The sequence below is a fragment of the Humulus lupulus genome, chromosome 3, assembly GCF_963169125.1.
Source record: "Humulus lupulus chromosome 3, drHumLupu1.1, whole genome shotgun sequence".
NCBI lineage: Eukaryota > Viridiplantae > Streptophyta > Magnoliopsida > Rosales > Cannabaceae > Humulus > Humulus lupulus.
Window position 1 is genome coordinate 26,810,525 of NC_084795.1, and position 18,623 is coordinate 26,829,147.

Sequence of the window (18,623 nt, forward strand, 5' to 3'; positions counted from 1 at the left end):
CGTTAATTCTTGATATAATATCTCGTGCTCTTTAAGAAAAAAAACGATCAATCAACTTGAATTAACTTCTAAGTTTTAGGACCTGGTTATGTCCAGGACGTTAGTTTGAAAACTTAGTTGGCGTTAATTTTTATCAATATCTCGTGCTTTTTAAGAAAAACATCGATCAATCAATTTGAATTAACTTCTAAGTTTTAGGACCTGGTTATATCTAGGGCATTAATTTGAAAACTTAGTTCGTGTTAATTCTTGACTAATATCTTGTGCTTTTTAAGAAAAACACCGATCAATCAATTTGAATCAACTTATAAGTTTTAGGACCTGGTTATGTCCAGGACGTTAATTTGAAAACTTAGTTCGTGTTAATTATTGACTAATATCTTGTGCTTTTTAAGAAAAACACCGATCAATCAATTTGAATCAACTTCTAAGTTTTGAGATGACCTGGTTATATCCAGGATAAGACTTAGTTCGCGTTAATCCTTTATCAATATCTCGTGTTTTTTAAGAAAAACATCGATCAATCGATTTGAATCAACTTCTAAGCCTTTAAGGCGACCTGGTTATATTATCCAGGTACCATATGCCCCTCCAAGTAATTAGGAAATGGTATTTCGTGGTTACTTGGTATTACACTCACAAACATACATAATAATAAACAAAGATTTAATTCTCATTGCTTAACAAAAAAAAAGTGGCCTTTAAGCCTTACAAGGGTGTTACTGATAATATTTCTTCAAATGGATGGTGTTCCAAGTTCGTGGGACTGCTCCTCCATTGAGCCGAGCTAATTTGTAAGTTCCTTCCTTTATGACCTCGGTGATTTGATATGGCCCTTCCCAGCTCGGTCCTAATACTCCATCTTTGGGATCCTTACCGGCTAAGAAGACTCTCCTGAGGACCAAGACGCCAATGCTAAAGGCGCGTTTTTTGACCTTGGAGTTGAAATAACGAGTGATTTTTTGCTGGTAATGCGCGAACTGGAGCTGTGAATCTTCTCGTCTTTCATCAATCAGGTCGAGGGACGTGCAAATTAGTTTGTGGTTGCGGTCCTGGTCATACGCCTGGACTCTATGCGAAGATACCTTGATCTCGACAGGGAGGACTGCCTCACTCCTAAAAGTCAGGGAGAAGGGAGTATGACCCGTAGGAGTCCGATGCGAGGTCCGGTATGCCCATAGTACCTGGGGGAGCTGTTCTGGCCAGACCCCCTGGACCTGGCCATTTGCCTGGGGATGGGCCACGGAGGAGAAGCTGTTCACCATGCCGTACCTTTCACAAAATTCGGTGAAGAGGTTGCTGTCGAACTGAGTCCCATTGTTGAATACGATTTTCTTTGGAAGCCCGAACCAGCAGATAATGCTCTTGATCACGAAGTCGAGGACTTTCTTGGAAGTGATTGTTGCCAAAGGTTCTGCCTCAGCCCACTTTATGAAGTAGTCGATAGCCACCACAGCGTAGCGGACCCCGCCCTTTCCAATAGGGAAGGCGTCCACCAGGTCGATTCCCCAAACCGCGAATGGCCACGGGGATGAGATCATCTTCAGCTCGATTGGGGGAGCTCGGGCAACTGTGGCGATTCGCTGGCATTTGTCGCATTTCTTGACGTATGAGATCGAGTCCTTTGATAGAGTGGGCCAGTAATACCCTTGCCTTAAGACTTTTAGGGCCAAACTTTGCCCCCCAGTGTGACCCTGCAAAAACCCTCGTCCACTTCCTGCAAGATGGCATTTGCTTCGCTTGGCAGAACACATCATAGGAGGGGCAGGGAATGCCCACGTCGGTACAGCACCCCATCTAATATCGCATACCTTGGAGCCTGGTACAGTACCCGCCGTGTGTGATTACGCCCCTCAGGTAACTTTCCCTCGGTGAGATACTCGAGGATGAGGGTCATCCAGGTCGGTCTGGCATCGATCATCTCGACCTCCGCCCCGACCTCTTCTATACTTGGTTTCTCCAGGAACTCTACCGGTACTAACCCCAAAGCCTCCGTCTCCCCGGAGGTAGCAAGCTTGGCGAGGGCGTCTGCATTAGCGTCTGCTCTCAAGGTATCTGCTCGATTGAGCCTCGTTCAAATGCGGATAGTTCGACTTTTACCTTGGCCAGATAAGCAGCCATCTTGGCCCCCCGTGCCTGATATTCACCTAGCACTTTGTTTACCACGAGCTGGGAATCGCTGAAGCATTGAACGGAGCTGGCCTTGGGCTATCCTTAGCCCGGCCAGCAAAGCCTCGTATTTGACCTCGTTGTTGTAGGCCTTGAATCTGAATCTCAGCGCCGAGTGGAATCTATGCCCTTCTGGGGATATCAAAATGATTCCAGCCCCGGAGCCGTTCTCATTAGATGAGCCATCCACGAAGATCTTCCATGACGCCTAGGTCGAGGTGACCTGAGGTGACCATTCCACAGGGTCCTCCCTGAATCCTGTGCACTCTGCCACAAAATTGGCCAGGGCCTGACTTTTTATAACAGTTCGTGGGGTGTACAAAATCTCGAACTGGCTGAGCTCGATAGCCCACTTCAACAGGCGTCCCGATGCCTCAGGTTTTTGCAAAACCTGCCTTAAAGGTTGATCGGTCATGACGTGTATAGTGGGATTAGAAATACGGCCTGAGCTTTCGGGAGGTCGTGATAAGACAGAATGCCATCTTTTCCATCACCGGGTATCGGGACTCGGCTCCGAGAAGTCTCTTGCTGATGTAGTATACTAGCTTTTGAACCCGGTCTTCTTCACGGACCAATACGGCTGCATCTTCTGTGACAGCTAGGTAAAGGAAAAGAGGCTCTCCTGCCTTTGGTTTGGACAATACAGGCGGCTCGGTCAGATGTGCCTTCAGGTCGAGGAAAGTACCCTCGCACTCCTTTGTCCATTCGAACTTCCTATTCCCTCGAAGTAGGTTGTAGAATGGCAGGCACTTATTGGTGGATTTTGAAATAAACCGATTAAGGGATGCCACCCTTCCTGTCAGGCTTTGGACGTCCTTACGCGACCTAAGTGAGGGAAGCTCGAGCAATGACCTGATCTTATCAGGGTTTGCCTCGATTCCTCGGATATTGACGATGAAACCCAGGAATTTTCCAGACGCGACCCCAAATGTGCACTTCTGTGGGTTAAGCCTTATGTCGTACTCCCTCAGTATCTTCAAGCATTCCTCCAGGTCGGAAACATGGTTATCGACAGTCTTTGACTTGACCAGCATGTCATCAACGTACACTTCCATGTTCTTCCCGATCTGGTTGGCAAACATTCTATTCACCAATCTCTGGTATGTAGCACCGGCGTTCTTCAATCCGAACGACATGACCTTGTAACAATAGACGTTAGTTGGGGTTATGAAGCTGGTGTGCTCCTGGTCCGCCGGATTCATGGTGATCTGATTATAGCCTGAGTATGCGTCCATAAAGGACATGAGCTCGTGCCCCGCCGTGGCATCTACCAATTGGTCGATCCTCGGCAAGGGGAAACGGTCCTTGGGGCAGGCTTTGTTCAGATTAGAGAAGTCAATGCAGGTCCGCCATTTCCCATTTGGCTTCGGGACCAACACGGGATTAGCGACCCAAACCAAGAACTTGGCTTCATGGATAAAGCAGCATTTCTTGAGCCGGGCTACTTCTTCTTCTAGGGCTTTAGCCCGAGTTGTTCCCAGGCGCCTCTGTTTCTGGGACTTTGCAGGAACGCTCTTATCCAAATGAAGGGTGTGCATGATGACATTTGGACTGATTCCCACCATGTCCTCATGTGACCATGCGAACACATCCAGGTTCTCCTGCAGAAATTTGATTAGCTCCGCCTTCCTCTTGCCACAGAGGTTTTTCCCGAGCTTAACCATCCATGAGGGATTCTGTGGATCGATATTTACTTCCTCGAGCTCTTCAATAGCTTGGAGCTCGGACTTATCCTCGCCTATTCGGGGGTCAATATCCTCACTTAGGACGATACTTTCCCCTTCGGCGCTCTGAAGATTCTCAATCTCAGGATTAGGCAAAGGTTCCTGAGATTCCTCTTCTCCACCTTGGATGGCCATTGTTAACTGCCCGGGTTTCAATTTTCCCTTCATGGAAATGCTGTAGCATTCCCTGGCAGCAAGCTGATCCCCACGGACCGTGCATATCCCTGTGGAAGAAGGGAATTTCAGCGCGAGGTGGCGGACGGAGGTGATGGCTTCAAAAGCCATAAGTGTAGGTCGACCCAAAATGGCATTGTATGCGGCGGGACAGTCGATGACCACGAATTCAAGGAGTTTTGAGACTGTCCGAGGTCCCTCTCCTAAGGTGATCACCAGCTCGATCGTCCCTATAGCCGCAGATCCTTCTCCAGAGAAACCATAAAGCATCATGGAGGTCGCCTTCAACTCGGCGACAGTCAAACCCATCTTCTCCAGTGTGGACCGGAATAGAAGGTTTACCGAGCTCCCATTATCGATCAGCACTCTCCTAACCCTCTGATTAGCGAGCTGCACTACTACGACCAGAGGGTCGTTATGAGGGAACTGAACGTGGCTGGCATCTTCTTCAGTAAAAATGATTGGTTGCCTTTCCAATCGCTGCTGCTTTGGCAGATGTTGCTCGAGGACGAACTCTACTCCGTTATGAGCCTTAAGTTCGTTGACGTACCTCTTTTGGGCACCTCTGCTTGTGCCAGCCAAATGAGGACCTCCAGAGATTGTGGAGATCTCCACTCCTGTCACTGGAGGAGGGACGTCCTGATCTACCCGAGACCCGGGCTGAGTGATCGGGACTTCCGGAGTCGGACGGGCTGCGGGAACTCTGTTCCGTGCGTACTGAGCCAAGGGGCTGGCTCTGATGAAAGTCTCGATCTCATCCTTCAGGTGTCTACAATCATCAGTATTGTGGCCTACGTCGTTGTGGAAACGACAAAACTTAGAGGGGTCTCGCTTCCCCTTCTGGTGCTTTAACGACTCCGGCTTCTTCCAGGGGAGGCGAGCAGAGTTTGCTAGGAAGATGTTCTCCCTAGAGTGGGTGAGCTCCGTATAAGTCGCGTAGGCCGGCTTAAATTTTTCCACGGACTTATTCTTCTTGGGGTCGTGCTGGTTGCCCTCGCCGTTCGCCTTTCTCTTGCCTCCACCAAACTGGTTATTCTGTGTAACGTTCTAGGTCGCTGTCACGACATCTGTTCCCACTCCAGCTGGCTGCTCAGGGACCTGGCTGGTTCCTACAGCTGAGGCTTGGGCCTCCTCCAAGTTAATCCACCCCTGGGCCCTATTTAGAAATTCATTTACTGAGCTGACTCCCTTCCTTTGTATCTCATTCCAAAGTCCCCCTCCGACGAGGATTCCCGTCCTTAAAGCCATGAGTTTGGAGCTGTCATCTACGTCTCTGGCCCGAGCAGCGACGTTTGCGAACCTGCTAAGGTAAGCCTTCAGAGACTCTTCGGGTTGTTGCCTCATGTTAGCCAGGGAGTCGGCCTTGACGCGGGCAGCCTGGGAGGCTCGGAATGCTCTCTTGAAGTCAGCAGAGAAAGTTTTCCAGGAGCTGATTGACTGTTTCTTGCTTTGTTTGAACCACTGTCTGGTCGGCCCAGTCAGTGTGGAGGGAAATATTAAACACCTCAGCTCGGGGCCAATGTTGTGGGCCATCATCAGGGTGTTGAACATACCCAGATGATCTGACGGATCTCCGTCTCCGTTGAATTTGGACAGGTGCGGCATACGGAAACCGGGCGGGTATGCCGTTGCTGCTATGCTGGGGGCGAAGAGCTCAAGCTCGTCCCCCGAATCATATTCGTCTTTTTCTTTCTTCGACAGGAGCGTCCTCATTAGCTCCTCCATCTGAACCAGGCGCTCAAGGGTTTTGTCCTGATCTCCTAGGTTATTCCGGGGCTTTCAACAGCTCCGGATCCATTGTATACGTTTGGTGGGTTATTGCCCCTCCTATCTTGAGATAGGTTATTTGGGACATTCCCGCCGTCACATACCTCGGATAGGTCTCCCCTTGAGCGAGCATGGCTGCCACCTCCTACCGGGTCCCCCCCTATGAGAGTTAAGGCGATCTCGTAGGTCGCCCCTCGAGGTGGCTTGAGGACTTTGCGCCGAGTTAGGTGTTGGTGCAGGTCTCCACCAAAAAGGTCACTTCAGCGACTTCCGGTACAGTAGCTTCCGTTAGAAAAGCTCGGAGCCCGCCTTTGGGGCTGAGGATCCGGGACTTCTCTGGGCGTCCTGCCACGATGGGAAGGTCCTGCGGAAGGTGGGTTTCTCCTGCTGTTCCCATAAGCTGGAATATCTCGGATGGGTCGAGGAGGAGACTGATATCTTATCGGTGAAGGAGGATGTCTGGCCGGGGATGCAATCCTGGTTCCGTCAGGGCGGATCAGGTTAGGTAGGGGCCTTTCGGCCCTGCCAACTTGCGGGCCTTGCGCCTGGCGATCTGAGCGGGGCGCAGGACGGCTGGCCGGGACGGGTTGTCGCTGTTAGCCCTCCCCGGATCTCCTTCTAGAATTCCCTCGAGCCCTCCTTGGTGCGCTCGAGGCTGGCAGTGAGCTGGGAGTTGAAGTACGGACCGAGCGGCTATACTGTTGCTCGGCCCTGGGTAGTTCTTCGAAGGTTGCCTCTCGGCGGTGCGATGAGGGAGTAGAGTTAGATGTCGGATGTCTGGCCGAGCGGCTAGGCCTGGACCGATTACCCCGGCGGGACTTATGAGTCTCGCCTTGCCTTTTTCCGACGTTAGCGTCGATTGTAAGAGGGGGTAGTCGGGCCAACACCTCCTTAATCTGCTGATTAGCTTTCGCCAGCTGACTCCTCAGCTGAGCATTCTCCATCTCTACTGCCGTGTAAAAGTCCGGGTTTGAATTAGGTGGCCGGGGTGCCGAACTTCCAGTGTCATCCTGGCCTATTGGCTGCTTGCCCGGCCGCTGCTGAACTTCAAGGTTTTGCTCACCGGAGATGGCGGCATGATGGGCCTTCTGCCCATCATGCTGGTCCGCCTCGTTACCATGTCTTGATCGAGTGATCACCATGGTTGGATATTTGCGATAGCACCAATCTAACAAGCTCTCAATGAAAGCACCAAACTGTTGACGCGGTTCTTCGCCAACAGGTAATTAAGAAAATAAGAGAAATGGATTAGTGCTGAGTGATGAACCGAAACAGATGAATGATCTTAATATGAACTGAAGATACGATTACGTTTTTTAGGTGGTTCAAATGTTAAAATCATTCTACTCCACCAGACAATATTATTGCTATATTTTTGGTATTCTTTACAGGGTATTTCGTTACACAATAGAATCCAACCATTTGCAACTCCCACGGTCTCCATATTTATAGGAGAGGGCATCTGGGAGTTGGTAAGGGGGGTCATCCCGTGACCTTCTTACCCATCATGTCACTTTTGTGACATTCATGATTAATTCCTAAAACCTGACAAATGAAGTGTGGTCTAATCAATAGGTAAGGGGATAATGGGCCGCACGACCCAACCCAGTCGTGGGTTCCTGAACACGCATGTTCATGCTGCGTGTCCGAGAATTCAGGGATATATCAGACACGTGATGTCTGATATATGCACGTTTACATTGCGTGGTTGACTTTACAAGGGGTCACAACTTCCAACTCCAGCTCGTGCCTTGGGCTGGCTGCCTTCTCGACCCGCGGTCCTCATATCTCTGATTCGGCCCTTAAATAATCTTGATAAACTTATGGTTACCTCGAGCTAAAGAGGTAGAACCTGACAACAGCAGCTCCGGCCACGTGGTATCCATGTGGCTGATATAATTATGCCATATCTCAGCTCGCTAATAGCCTGTGGAAAATTAGGGCGTACAAATTTGTTAAAAGAATGATCTCAAACGAACCAATTACTCCTAACGTATATCTTTGAGCAAAGAATGACTGATTTGGGAGAAATTAAACAAAATTTATACTCAGACTCTCTCCCTTCACTTGCCTTTGTCCTTCTTCCTCTCATTGCATGATTTCAAAGCTTGAACTTCTGTTAACCAATTATATTTATATACATATATATATATATATATCAAAGATATAACTAAATTCATTTCAAAAAACAAAAAAGATATTGTTGAAATGTTAACACAATATGAGCATCATAAATGCACAAAACAGGTTCTACACAATCAATAAATGCTCACAATTAATCCAAGAACACATTCTATTTAGGGCATTAATTAGAAAATATTGAGAACATACCTCCCATATTATTCATTCCATCTTGAGTCATTTCCACACTTTCAAAATCTGCCAAAATACACAAGATCAAGTGCAATAGTTTTTAGAAAGTCAATAGAGAGCAACCCCTTCTATCAATTTCTCTAATACCACTTACACAAACTTATGTTCTTCATATTCACCATTAATATCCTAAGAGATATTATTGGGTTCTTGGGCCTAACGGGCCTAGTGAACATAATAATGGTGAGCTAAAGCTTAATGGGCCAACTTATAGTTATTAGAGTGCCACCATATGTCTCTAATGTAATTAACAAGTGTTAACCACCCAATTATGATTATCAACAATATTAGGCACTACAATTAACGGTTGTGATTATGTAATAATGTTTGAGATTATATTAGTCCACATAAAATTCTAACATTCTCTCATTTGGACAGTATAATCAAACCACCATAATGTTGTTGTATCTCATAAAGCAGTCAAATAAATCATACATAACATCATATCGATAGGATACATATATTACATATGACTTGGCCTTGAAAATATTTAAATACAATAACAACCATTAATTATCAAAACAAACATGCATGAGGTACAACAAATTGAGACTATGCGCATTTGTCTCCTTTTGTACCTGTCACTTCGATAAACAATGATATATATATAAACATATATATATATACATATATAACAACAATGAGAAGTGGCTTCAAATATCATACTGCATGTTCAAACAAAACACAAGCTATAAACAATCCATACAAAATACTACCATGTTCAATACATAAATAACAAAACTCCCACTGAGCTCAACAAGCTAAGCTCTCAACAATCTCATTCGAGCAATGTGCTCTAAAAACACACATATAGGTAAGTCTTTCGTTAGTGGGTCTGCCAACATGCTAGTGGTAGGCGTATACTCAATAGAAATGAGGGACTCATCAACTTTCTCTTTAACAAAATAATACTTTATATCAATATACTTTGACCAAGAAGTACTCCTAGTGTTCTTAGAGAAAACTACTACTGCAGAGTTGTCACAATACAATTTCAGCGGCCTCGAAATAGAGTCTACAACATTCAATGCTGAAATGAAATTCTGCAGCCATATTGCTTGACAAGTAGCCTCATAACACGCCATATACTCTGCCTCCATCGTAGAGGAAGCTGTGAGTGTCTGCTTGACACTTTTCCATGAAACAACTCTTCCAGCCATCATATAAATGTAGCTGAAGTGGACTTTTTATCATCCACGCATCCTGCATAATCAGCATCACTGAAGCCAACTATTTTAAGAGTGTCAGCTCACCGGTAAGTCAACATATGATTCTTAGTATCCTGAAGATACCTCATGACTTTCTTAGCTTCTTTCCAATGGCTAAGTCCAAGATCACTCAAGTATTTACTCAACACACCGACAACAAAAGCAATATCAGGGCGTGTGCATACTTAAGAATACATCAAGCTACCAACCAGTGATGCATAAGGAACGACTTTCATTTCATCTCTCTCTTTATCATTTTATGGACATTGAGCCTTAGAGAACTTGTCACCCTTCACTATTGGTGCCTTCCCAGGAGAACAAGTATGCATATTGAATCTTTTCAAGATCCTATCAATGTAAGTCTTCTGAGATAAACGAAGAATACCATTACCCCTATCCTGAAGAATTTGAATCCCAAGCACATAGGAGGCATCACCGAGATCATTCATATCAAAATGACTAAACAACAGCTGTTTTGTCTCAGACAATAGGTCAGAATTATTAGATGCAAGTAGGATGTCGTCAACATACAATTCTAGAAAAATAAAGTTGCTCCCACTGACCTTCATGTATATACATTGATCTACCACATTCTCCTTGAAGCCATTTTCGATGACAATCATATCAAACTTTAGATACCACTGCCTTGATGCTTGTTTAAACCCATAGATAGACTTCTTGAGCTTGCAAACCATGTGTTCTTTGCCAGATATTTCAAAACTAACAGGTTGAGTCATATAAAAATCTTCAAACAAATCTCCATTCAAGAAGACGGTCCTCACATCCATTTGATTGAGTTCTGGACCAAAATGAGTCACTGCAGCCATAATGATTCGCAACGAATTTTTAGTAGATATTGATGAAAATGTTTCTTTGAAATCAATACATTCTCTATGACTATAGCCTTTAGCCACAAGCCTAGCCTTATACCTTTCCACTTGTCCATTCGAGTCACGTTTGATCTTATGCACTCATTTGCATCCAATGGGTCTGCAACATTTGGGTAGTTCAACCAACTCCCAAACTTCATTTTGTGATATAGAACTTAATTCTTCTTTCATTGCATCCATCCACAACACAAATTTAAGACTACTCATGGCTTCTTGATAAGTGACTAGCTCAGAAGTGTCTCCCACATCAAACTCATGTTCCTGCAAATAGACAAGGTAGTCATCAGGAATAGCAGACCTGCGTATTCTCTGTGATCTTTTCACCATAACTTCATCATCCTCAACATCAAGATTTTCACCTTGCTCTTGATTATGAGGTTCATTCAATCATAGGGTCATCAATAAGAGCGGAAGCGACAGGCACAGGGATAAAAATGCGTTCTTCCCTGAAAACAATTTCTCTTGACCCTTGACTTGAACCAAATTCATCTTCAAAATAGACAGCTCTATCGGATTCTGTGACTCTAGTGGTATGAGATTGGTAATAAAATCTAGAATCCCTTGATCCAATGGTGTAGCCTACAAAATAACCACTAATGATTTTCGGATCAAGTTTCTTAGATTGTGGATTGTAGGGCCTCACTTCTGCTTTGCACCCCCAAACATGAAAATGACGCAAGCTTGGTTTTTTACTTGACCATATCTCATAAGGCATCTTTGGGACAGACTTGCTAGGTACTTGATTCAAGATATAAGCTGTTGTCATTAATGTCTCGCCCCATAAAAACTCTGGCAAACTAGAATGGCTCAACATACATTGCACCATGTCAAGAAGAGTGTGATTTCTCCTTTCAGCAATTTCATTCTGTTGGGGTGTCCTTGGCATTGTATATCTTAGATCAATGCCACATTCTTGTAAATACCTAGGGAAAGGCCCGAGGTTCCTTCCATTTTCATTATAACGCCCATAATACCCTCCACCTCTATCAAAATTAACTGCCTTGATCTTCTTCCCATTTTGAAGCTCAACATTCGTCTTAAAAATCTTAAACGCATCCAAAGATTCAGATTTTTCACGAATGAGTTCTACATGGCCATACCGAGAAAAGTCATCAATAAAGGTGATCAAGTATTTATAACCACCCATGGCAGGTGGAATAAATGGTCCACATATATCAATGTGAATCAACTCCAACAATCATTTGCACATATCTGTTTTACTCTTTCTAACCTTGGCATATAACTTTTCTTACAATCAACATAGGTAGTGAAATCTGAAAAATTCAGATCTTGAAATACCCCATCTTTGACTAACATTCCATTCTGCCTCTAGAGATATGGCCTAAACGTTTGTGCCACAACATAGAAGATTTCAAATCTAATCTTGCAAGTTTAGAACCAACAACCACATTTAGAAAAGAAGTAGAAGCAATAGGAGCAACATCATGCAAAACAAGTTTATATAAATTTTCACGCAAAGTTCCATTTCCAACCAAAAGAGAGTCACGATACAAAGTAAGTTTTTCAGTTCCAAAATAAAGACTATAGCCTAGTTTATCCAAAATAGATACAAAAATCAAATTCCTCCTAATAGAGGGTATGTAAGCAACATCTTGTAACTCCAAAAAATGTCTTGTATTCAACTGTAATCTAACTATCCCAAAAAATTCAACTTGGACTTTTGTATTGTCTCCCATGTACACATCTTGCTCCAAACTACTCGGTCTTCTTTGGCTTGTCACTGCCTGCAAGGAATTTGTAACATGAATTGTGTCTCTAGTATCTAACCACCAAGAATTTGGGGGCACATAATAACATTGGACTCTAAACAAACAATCACAAGACAATTACCTTTCTTTTCTATATGAGCTTTGAGCTTTCGACAATCAGCTTTCTTGTGCCCAAAATTCTGGCAAAAGTTGCGCTTCCCTTTGAAAAACCCATTCCTATGACCAGTAGAGGATGAACCTGACTGTCCATTCCCTTTAGGACTAAATGTCTTTTTCTTGGGAGGCTTTTGGTTATTAGAGTTATTGGAAGTGAACTTCCTCTTGCAATGATTGTTTGGATTGTTAGGATTTTCCACCATAGAGATGCTTCTACCCCTACTTTTTTCCCATGTCCTCCTCTTCCTTGGCAAGAATAGAAGACATCTCCCCAACAGTCCATTGTTTTTTCTGAGCATTGTAGCTTGATCTGATCGCATCAAACTGAGATGGAATGGTCTCCATCACCAACCATACGATGTAATCCTCACCAAGGTCCATACCCATGGCCTTGAGTTTGTGATAATAGCCCATGAGCTTGTCAATATGAACCCTGATGTCACTTGAACCATCATAAATGGTGTGATGGAGAATGTTCAAGTGTTCATTCTTTTCATTCTTTGAGAATCTCTGGTACTTTTCCTTAATGACAGCAAGAAAATCCTTTGCATTTTCAGACTTAGGAATACTATCACGAATGGATTCATTCATGTGATATCTCATGAGCATCAAGCAACAACGATTGGAGTGTTCCCAGTCCTCATAGAATTTCTTGTCCTTCTCAGTAGCATCATCTGTAGGCTTAGATGGTGCATCAATTCTCAAGGCCAAGTCCACTTTCATGAAAGTCAAGTTCATCGTGATAGATTCAACCCATTGCTTGTGGTTGGTTTCATTCAGTGCCAAGACAGCGAGGGCTCTAGGATAGCTTGGGGCTGAATAAGAAATAAAAGCAATAACTATTAAATGCATGTTATAACAAAATCATGTCATTTGTGCTCTTTTCTCATAAATTAATGATCGCTAAACAACAAATGATCATTATGTATGTTGGAGTTCTTAAACAAACAAAAGATAGAACTCATTCACATGTAAGAACAATCTATTAAACATTATAACCAAATACATTAATTTTCTATCAAGAGAATAGACAAATTGTGGTTCATAATTTTAATGGATTTTCTTCACCAATATTAAGCATCATTACCAAGCAATTATTATCGATACGATAATTAATTACTCATATGGATCTGAATATAATTTTGACGGAGAAAACAAAAATTTAAATAAATAGATATTTAAATGTTCCTCATCACCAAATAATTTAGTATGCTTAGTCTTGCGACAGACAAGAAAATAAGCATTCTCCATTGTCAACAAAAATCATGTTTATGTCACAAAAGATTAAATACAAATACACTTATGAAATGAAATCCATGAATTAATCTTGTGCATAAACATATACAAATGGTAAGGTATTAAAAAGGAAGTAAGATTGTAATGCTCCAAATTTCCTAATAAGGTTTAGAACCTTGATTAGGAGGACGGGAGGGTCATAAATGATTTATTATGTTATTAAATGATAATATGCATATTTAGGTGTATTAAATATGCATGTGAACCCATTTTTGATTAATTTGATGGTTTTCATATTTTGGCATATATGTGATAGGTGTGTTGTGCTTTATTATTATTTGGTTATGCTATGGTTACTCAGCACGAAACGATCCTAGGAGGTAAGCTAGTGAGAAAGTCACAACAGGATTTATTCTTGACTCAGAGTGAGTCAAGGGGTAATTAGCACATTACCAGGTTATTGGGTAATGAGAATAAGTATTTGACGATAAATTGGGAGTTAGTAAGATCAGGGGAAATTATGAAAGTTTTGACTATTTTGCCCCCGGGAACGTTTTCGAGACCCCGAGCGTTAGGATTTGTTTGAGGCTACTTAAGCTTGAAGTAACCTGTTAAGAAATAAAAAGAACGTTCAGTAAGTTCTCTCTCCCTCAAAGTTCCATTTTCGTCTCCCGATCGCATTTTTTGAAGGAAACTTGAATTCTAGGACTCGGATTCAAGCGAGGATCGAGGCATAGCGATTCTAAGAAATATTAGAAGCTTATTAGCCGGAGGATTTAGTTGGGAAACAACTCAATCGGAGGTAATTCAAATTTTAAGTTCTAAGTTTTTAAAGTTTTTAAGCTTGAATTAGACTTTGTGTTTTGATGAGTTTTCGATTGATTTGAGACTTGGGTTTTGTTGGCTTTGGATCATGGGAATGTTTAGGAACTTTGATTTTTGAGTTTGGAGATGTTTGGATAGGTTTTTGGAAAGTTTTAAAATGGTAAAATCAGGGGAAAATGGCTGGTTCGTGGTTGGGCCGCGACCCTGTTCTTGGGCGCCGCGGCCCAGGCTCGATGAAGCAGGTGGAGGTTTCTGTTTGGCCGGAGGGCCGCGGCACTTGTTAGGGGGGTCGCGGCGCTTGATGCCATTTTTGGCCAAAATAATGTTTTGAGCATGGGAACTCAAACCTTATGCCTCGGGATTGTTCCTACTACCTAGTTTCGTGGGATTCGATGTCCCGGAGGCTAAGTCTTGGTTCCGTGATTGGTTTTAGAATTGAACTCATTGGATCACCATTTATGGTTATGACTAGGTTATCATTAGTCATAATTATGCTAGCAATTGTTAAGTAAGCATATTGAATGCCCTACATTTGGATATTTGACATAGGATATATGCCTAGTAGCATTGCTTACTTATGCGTGGCACTGACTCATTAGTCAAAATTGACAATGGTGTCAGTATTAACTGTGAAGCTGTGACTCTTTAGTCAAGTTTAGCAGTAGTACTGAGCACTAGTCACATGGTATTGACTCATAAGTCAAGAACGCTCTTAGCGTGTTTAACGCAAGCCGATAAAAATTAGATCTAATTGATATTTGGATTGAATGACTTAAATGAGCATTAATGTTGGACCGACCTCAAGTTCGATGAAAACTAAAAGCACTTGTCTAGTCTAAAGGCTAGTTATTTAGAGCCAAAATCAGAAAGACTAAGGTGACCTACACGTCACATGGCTAGGAGGGTATGGGATCTCAGAGTGTGACTCATTAGTCACCTATACAAAGTATGGCTCATTAGTCATCCACACAGAGATGGACTCATTAGTCTTCTATACAGAGTGTGACTCATTAGTCACCTACACAGAGATGGACTCATTAGGCATCTACACAGAGATAGACTCATTAGTCTTCTATACAGAGTGTGACTTATTAGTCACCTATACAGGGTATGACTCATTAGTCTTCTATACAGAGTGTGACTCATTAGTAGGGTATGACTCATTAGTCACCTATGCAGGGTGTGACTCATTAGTCACCCACTTCGAGATTGACTTACTAGTCATCTACTCAGAGCGCAAGACTCCATAAATATTTATTTGCACATGCTTGCATGCGTGATTAAGGCTATTATTGCTAGGCGTGCACATTATGATTTGATGACATGTTATTACTGTTCATGAGCATATTAAGTTTTCTTGCTGGGCTTCGGCTCACAGGTGCTATATGGTGCAGGTAAAGGCAAAAGAAAGCGGGATCATCCTTGAGTTGGAAAGCTTATGTGACAATGTGTACATATGCAACTCCTCGACCGCCATGGCCGAGGGGTGAAAGAGGATCTAGGGTTAAACCCTGTTTTGCCGGTTAGATCGGTTGGTTGTAAATATTTTCTTATAATGAACCTTTAAATTATATTTTTTGAGATCTCAATATATGCAGTAAACGTTTTAGTAAAACGTTATATCTTAACCAAAAAATTTAATCCTTAAACAGCTAATCATACTTAGTTACACGATTATGGCTAAATGACTCGATTAGCGAGTTTAGCACTGTTTAAAATGCGCACTGTAACAGTCCCTGGAGTTTAGGGTGTTACAAAGATAGTGAAAAGTTGGCCCAAAATGGACCTCCCACGCGCCTAAAATCAAGTGTGAATTATTTTATTTCATTTTATTTTTATCTATGCCCATACAACATGCCATTTTTAAAAAACGAAATGTCATTTGCCAAAAACGACAACTCTCTTTCCTCTTAAAACGACATGTCGTTTTTGCCTGACAGAGGCCAAAAACGATGTGTCGTTTCTCCTGCCTTCCCTGAGCTTCGTCTGGGCTACGCAGGTTGAGATTCCGGGTCTACACGACCTGATTGTTGACCCGACTGGAACGACGACCTCCGGCCATCATTTTCGTCCCTGTTTTGAGGGGTTTTCATCCATGTCTCCTTTTTTTTTTATCAATTTTCGGCCTCCATTTGAGTCAATAAACACTCAAATTCGAAAAAACTCATATCCATTTTTCGCCCATGAAAGCTTTGAAAAAGATTGGGTATACACAACCAAATAACACGGAAATCTTCCCCAAATTTTTGTCAAAAAATGGTCCGATCCCATTAACAATTAACAAACTAATTTTCTACACAACCCAACAATAATTTTCGAAATTATAGTGCAAAAATCAGATTTGAAAAAACATGAAGTTTATGCAAAAAAAAAAGAGCCCTAAAATCAAATGACTTTGTTGTGATACCATTTGTTGAAATATTAACACAATATGAGCATTATAAATGCACAAAACAAGTTCTACACAATCAATAGATGCTCACAATCAATCCAAGAACATATTCTATTTAGGGCATTAATTAGTCAATAATGAGAATATACCTCCCGTATTGTTCATCCCATCTTGAGTCATTTCCACACTTTCAAAATCTGTCAAAACACACAAGATCAAGTGCAATAGTTTTTAAAAAGCCAATGGAGAGCAACCCCTTCTATCAATTTCCCTAATACCACTTAAACACATTTATGTTCTTCATATTCACCATTAATATCCTAAGGGATCTTATTTGGCTTTTGGGCCTAATGAGCCTAGTAAACATAGTAGTGGTGAACTAAAGCTTAATGGGTCAACTTATAGTTATTGGGGTGCCACCATATATCATAGAAATTACTTTTAAGTAAGTCATTTCTTTTTTATCTACAATTTTTAAGTTTTAGTATAATACTCACTATTTCAATCAATACACCTATTATATCCCTATAATTGGTGGATACTGTTTTTAGAAGAGTACCATGTAGTCAATGCTATTTTTGGAATTGTCTGTGATAAAAATAGATAGAACTAAACTAAAAATATTTAGAAGGTAATTTTAGTTAAGAACTCATTAAACTGACTAATTTTCAACTTATCCCCCATATGTCTCTAATGTAATTAACAAGTGTTAACCATCTCATTATGGTTATCGACAGTATTAGGCACTGTAATTAACGATTGTGATTAAGGAATAACTTTTGAGATTATATTAGTATTCTAACATATATAGTTGCTGTTTGATAACACTTAAAAAAATAATTTTTTATTTATTTAATTAAAATTTTGACAATTAAACATAAAATGTGTTTGGTAATTCTATTTTTATTTATTATTTTTTAAAATATTAATTAAAATTCATTAAATTTTAAAAATAGAATTTTTTCAATTTCAATTTTTTTTAAAACAGTTTTCAACTTTTTTTTTCTTATCTTCTTCAAATTAACACGTCATGTTGTTAAACAAAAAATAAAAATAAAAGTTGTCAAAAGCGTTTTTTATTTTTTGTTTTTAAAAATAAAAAACAAAAATAGTTAATAAACATAATTTTATATTTTAAAAATAAAAAAATAAAAATTAAATAATATTTCAACTTTTTTATTTAAAATATTCAAAAACAAAAATTTTAACAAACACAATCATAACTAAATTAAACAAATAAAAATGCAATTTATCACACATAAATAAACCTGATTGGCAAGATTTCCAATTCCTATTAGTGTTTACACAATCCTGTAAAGCATCAATGGGGAAGAAAAAAAAGTCAAGGTTCAGGGCTCTAGGATGTAAAATAGAAATACACAATTTAGGGTTTGAGGGATAAATTTTATCACCTGCAATGCCAAGTAGAGAGAAGAACACTCTTTGAGTTGTTTCGCATTGTCGTCGTCTGCATCAATCTGATGAAGAGGAGCAGAAGGAGGTCCCTTTGGGTCGAATTGGGGTTTCTCAAGTACCATTTTTGGGCGTTGTCTACTGTCTCATTCACAGACTTTCAGTCATTAGATTCACTGCATATTTCAAATAAAAATTATTTGAATAAATTAATTGTAGAAAGAAGAACAGTATATGCTTCAAAGGAGGAGACTTTACGGCCAAAAATATTGTTAAACAAAGTGCAAACACTAGCACATTTGACATTTCGAAAAAAAAAACTTACAAATGGAAGCGGCGAAACGAAGAATACGGCGGCGGTGGAGGGTGGGCCGCCGGAAAATTAGAGGAGAGATCGATAGAAATGGAAAAGAAGAAAAGTTCTGCCAATAGAGTCCATTTACGAACCTATCAGTTTACTGAAAAGACCATTAAGACCTCGCTTGGAAAGCTTGTGCAGCGCTGTATTAGAAGGGTAATTTTGTCTATATATTTGCGGGTCTCAACTTATCAGATAATTTTTTTTT

At 41.4% G+C, this 18,623-nt stretch overlaps 1 protein-coding gene across 2 annotated transcripts in view; it reads right to left on the reverse strand.

Moving 5' to 3' along the window:
- LOC133822385 (uncharacterized) overlaps positions 1-18,477 on the reverse strand; it is a 30,362-nt gene extending 11,885 nt beyond the window's left edge. Inside the window, exons 1-5 of one of the 2 annotated variants that reach the window (XM_062254696.1) lie at positions 18,383-18,477; positions 18,057-18,233; positions 17,913-17,955; positions 16,794-16,841; positions 8,166-8,213 (exon numbers count right to left, since the gene is read on the reverse strand). In XM_062254696.1, the coding sequence (XP_062110680.1) occupies positions 8,166-8,213; positions 16,794-16,841; positions 17,913-17,955; positions 18,057-18,182 (265 nt within the window). In that variant the 5' untranslated portion in view covers positions 18,183-18,233; positions 18,383-18,477. Of the gene's footprint in view, positions 1-8,165; positions 8,214-12,320; positions 13,007-16,793; positions 16,842-17,912; positions 17,956-18,056; positions 18,234-18,382 lie in introns of those variants that run through there. The other variant, XM_062254695.1, reaches the window with a different exon arrangement.
- Positions 18,478-18,623: the final 146 nt, after the last annotated feature.